We start from the raw sequence: 3,857 nt of genomic DNA, 5'->3' as shown, positions 1-3,857 counted from the left end.
AATGGGTCCTTTTCAAAATGACAGACAGTGGCGAGTGGAGTGCCGCAATGCTCGGTGTTGGGACCGCAACCGTCTACCATGTATATTAATGATTGGGAAGAGGGAATTAGGAGCAACACTAGCAAGTTTGCGGATGACACAAAGCTGGGTGGCAGTGTGAACTGTGAAGAGGATGTTAGGAGGTTGCAGTATGACCTGGACAGGTTGAGTGAGTGGGCAGATGCGTGGCAGATGCGTGGCAGATGCAGTATAATATAGATAAATGTGAGGTTATCCACTTTTGCGGCAAAAACAAGGGGGCAGATTATTATCTCAATGGGGTTAGGTTAGGTAAGGGGGAGGTGCAGCGATACCTGGGCGTCTTTGTACACCGGTCACTGAAAGTTGGCGTGCAGGTACAGCAGGCAGTGAAGAAAGCTAATGGAATGTTGGCCTTCATAACAAGAGGATTTCAGTATAGGAGTAAAGAGGTTCTTCTGCAGTTGTATAGGGCTCTGGTGAGACCACATCTGGAGTATTGTCTACAGTTTTGGTCTCCTAATTTGAGGAAGGACATCCTTGTGATTGAGGCAGTGCAGCGTAGGTTCACGAGATTGATACCTGGGATGGCAGGACTATCATATGAGGAAAGATTAAAAAGACTAGGCTTGTATTCACTGGAGTTTAGATGGATGATGGGGGATCTCATAGAAACATATAACATTATAAAAGGACTGGACAAGCTAGATGCAGGAAAAATGTTCCCAATGTTGGGCGAGCCCCGAACCAGGGGCCACAGTCTTAGAATAAAGGGGAGGTTATTTAAGACTGAGGTGAGAAAAAACGTTTTCACCCAGAGAGTTGTGAATTTATGGAATTCCCTGCCACAGAGGGCAGTGGAGGCCAAATCACTAGATTAGATTATATTAGATTAGATTATAGATTAGATTAGATTATTCCTTTAATAATCCTTTTCAGGAAATTACAGTGCCACGACAGCTTCAAGACAAACATAACACCACGCTTTCATACATAACAAGTTAAAATACGTTAAAATACAAGTTAAAATACAATTAATTTAAAAAAAAGTGCAGTTATTTATGCTCATTATAAAGTCTTATAGCAGCTGGTAAACAGGACTTCCTGTATCTCTCCGTTTTGCACATTGGTGCAATCAGCCTCTGACTGAAGATGCTGCTCTTGATCACCTTCAGGGCATGGAATGGGTGAGTGGGGTTTGTCATTATAGAACCTAGTTTATTTAGAGTTCTGGCCTCTGCCACCTGCTGGACCGTTCGTTGCTCAGCCCCGACCACTGAGCCGGCCTTCCTGATTAGTTTGTCCAGTCTGTTTTTATCCGCTATACGGGCGCCATCTCCCCAACAGGCCACAGCAAAAAACAGAGCACTGGCCACCACTGAATGGTAGACACTGCACAGTATGGGTTGGCAGATATTAAAAGACCTCAGCCTCCTTAAAAAATACAGTCGGCTTTGTCCCTTCCTGTACACCGCCTCCATATGACACTTCCAGTTCAGCTCACTGTCAAGCTGCACCCCAAGGTACCTGTGATTAGCAACCACCTCCACCTCAGTGCCCTTAATGGTGATCGGCGTTGCTTGAGTCCTCCTCCTCCCCCTCCTGAAGTCCACCACTATCTCCTTTGTTTTTTTGGTGTTAAGATGGAGGTTATTGTGTGCGCTCCACTCCACAAAGTTACTTATAATGTCTCTGTATTCCTCCTCATTGCCCCCTTTAATGAGGCCGACAACAGCTGTATCATCCGAAAACTTCTGCAAAAAGCAGCTGTTGGTGTTCCATTGGAGATCCGCTGTGTAGATGGTAAACAGGAACGGAGCCAGCACAGTTCCTTGTGGAGCCCCTGTGCTGCTCAAGATGGTGCCCGAGACACTGTTCTGTAGGCGCACGTACTGTGGTCTGAGGGAAAGGTAATCCAAACACCACAGTACCAGTGATGGATCCACTTTCATCTTCTCCATCTTCTCCCCTAGCAGTCGGGGCTGAATAGTGTTGAAGGCGCTTGAAAAGTCAAAAAAAGTAATCCTTACAGATGCATCAGTAGTGTCCAAATGTGTGTACACCCTCTGCAGCATGTAAATGAGGGCATCATCGACACTGATGTTAGGCTGATATGCAAACTGTAAAGGATCCATGTGATTTGACACACTAGTCCTGATGTAGGAAAGGACAAGTCTCTCAAATGTCTTCATTATGTGAGAAGTGAGCGCTACTGGTCTGTAGTCATTGTAGAGAGTGGGATGGGTCTTCTTTGGAACAGGTACCAGGCAAGATGTTTTCCACAGCCTTGGAACCCTCTGTAGACGTAAGCTCAGGTTGAACAGGTGTGTTAGTATACCACACAGCTCTGAAGAGCAAGTCTTCAGTAGCCTTGGGCTGGTGTCATCAGGCCCCACTGCCTTCCCTGGCTTCAGTCTGTCCAGCATCACCTTGACCTGAGCAGTATAAAGAGTCATGGGTGGGGCTGCCGGTGGAGTGGGAGGTGGAAAGAGGGGACTCCGTACAGGTGACATCTCAGGAGTGATGGAGAGAGGGATGGGAGGTGGAGAGGAAGCAGATGAATTTAAGAGAGAATAAGATAGAGCTCTAGGGGCTAATGGAGTCAAGGGATATGGGGTGAAGGCAGGCACGGGTTATTGATAGGGGACGATCAGCCATGATCACTATGTATGGCGGTGTTGGCTCGAAGGGCCGAATAGCCTTCTCCTGCACCTATTTTCTATGTATCGTCTTTCCGCTGACTGTGTGGTACACTACAAAAAAGCTTTTCACTCGTACACGTGACAATAAACTAAACTAAACTAAGCTAAATAATATTCCCCTGCAAGTATCAAATCTCTCTCTTTGGTCACAGATAATATTTCACCGGCCTTGGAACTTCTGATACTGTCCGCTGTGGCTGACATACCTGCAGCCAATCGTAGTGCAGGAACACTGTGAATGACTGCTCATTTCCAGCCATTTAAAGGCTGTGGGCCGGCTTCACCAACGCTTTAAAAGCCGCTCCCAGAGCCGGCTCCGTCATTCCAGTCCCTGTATCACACTGAGCTCTCACTGTTGAAAGATAATGGCCCGGACCAAGCAGACAGCGCGCAGGTCGACCGGAGGGAAAGCTCCTCGCAAACAACTGACGACCAAAGCAGCGAGGAAGAGCGCCCCAGCCACGGGCGGAGTGAAGAAGCCTCATCGCTACCGGCCCGGCACCGTGGCTCTGAGAGAGATCCGGCGCTACCAGAAATCCACCGAGCTGCTCATCCGCAAACTGCCCTTCCAGCGCCTGGTGCGGGAGATCGCTCAGGACTTCAAGACAGACCTGCGCTTCCAGAGCTCGTCCATCATGGCCCTGCAGGAAGCCAGCGAGGCTTACCTGGTGGGGCTCTTTGAGGACACCAATCTGTGCGCCATCCACGCCAAGCGAGTCACCATCATGCCCAAAGACATCCAGCTGGCCCGCCGCATCCGTGGGGAGCGCGCCTGAACGCGGCCTCGGCATCACGGACAACAAGCGGCTCTTTTGAGAGCCACCGACCCGGCAGCAGAAAGAGCTGTGCCGTCAATGTGCAGTTGTATTTTGTCCCCATCCTTCTGTAGGGTTTTAGCTGAAATGATGGCGCATTGACCGCTGCTGAGCGGACTCCGAACCAGCTGATTTCAGTGTTTCGGGAGACTAAATTATCTCCAGATATGTTGTCAGTTCCACTCCAGCACTTTCTGTATCAAGAGTAAATTGTGGGCATGTCCCACTTAGGCGATTTTATGGGCGACAGTGGCGACAATCTTTCTTGTCGTAGGTTGTCGCCAGATGTGGGTGAATTCTATTATGGGCCTGTCCCACTTAG

At 48.8% G+C, this 3,857-nt stretch overlaps 1 protein-coding gene across 1 annotated transcript; it reads left to right on the top strand.

Annotated features, from left to right (window-relative positions):
* The first annotated feature begins 3,028 nt into the window (after positions 1–3,028).
* On the top strand, positions 3,029–3,634 carry LOC116989745 (histone H3-like). Its single transcript, XM_033047340.1, has one exon. The coding sequence runs from the start codon at positions 3,086–3,088 to the stop codon at positions 3,494–3,496; it is 411 nt and encodes a 136-aa protein (XP_032903231.1). The 5' UTR covers positions 3,029–3,085; the 3' UTR covers positions 3,497–3,634.
* Positions 3,635–3,857: the final 223 nt, after the last annotated feature.

Source organism: Amblyraja radiata, chromosome 29, assembly GCF_010909765.2.
Source record: "Amblyraja radiata isolate CabotCenter1 chromosome 29, sAmbRad1.1.pri, whole genome shotgun sequence".
NCBI lineage: Eukaryota > Metazoa > Chordata > Chondrichthyes > Rajiformes > Rajidae > Amblyraja > Amblyraja radiata.
This window is presented reverse-complemented; position numbering and strand designations above follow the sequence as displayed.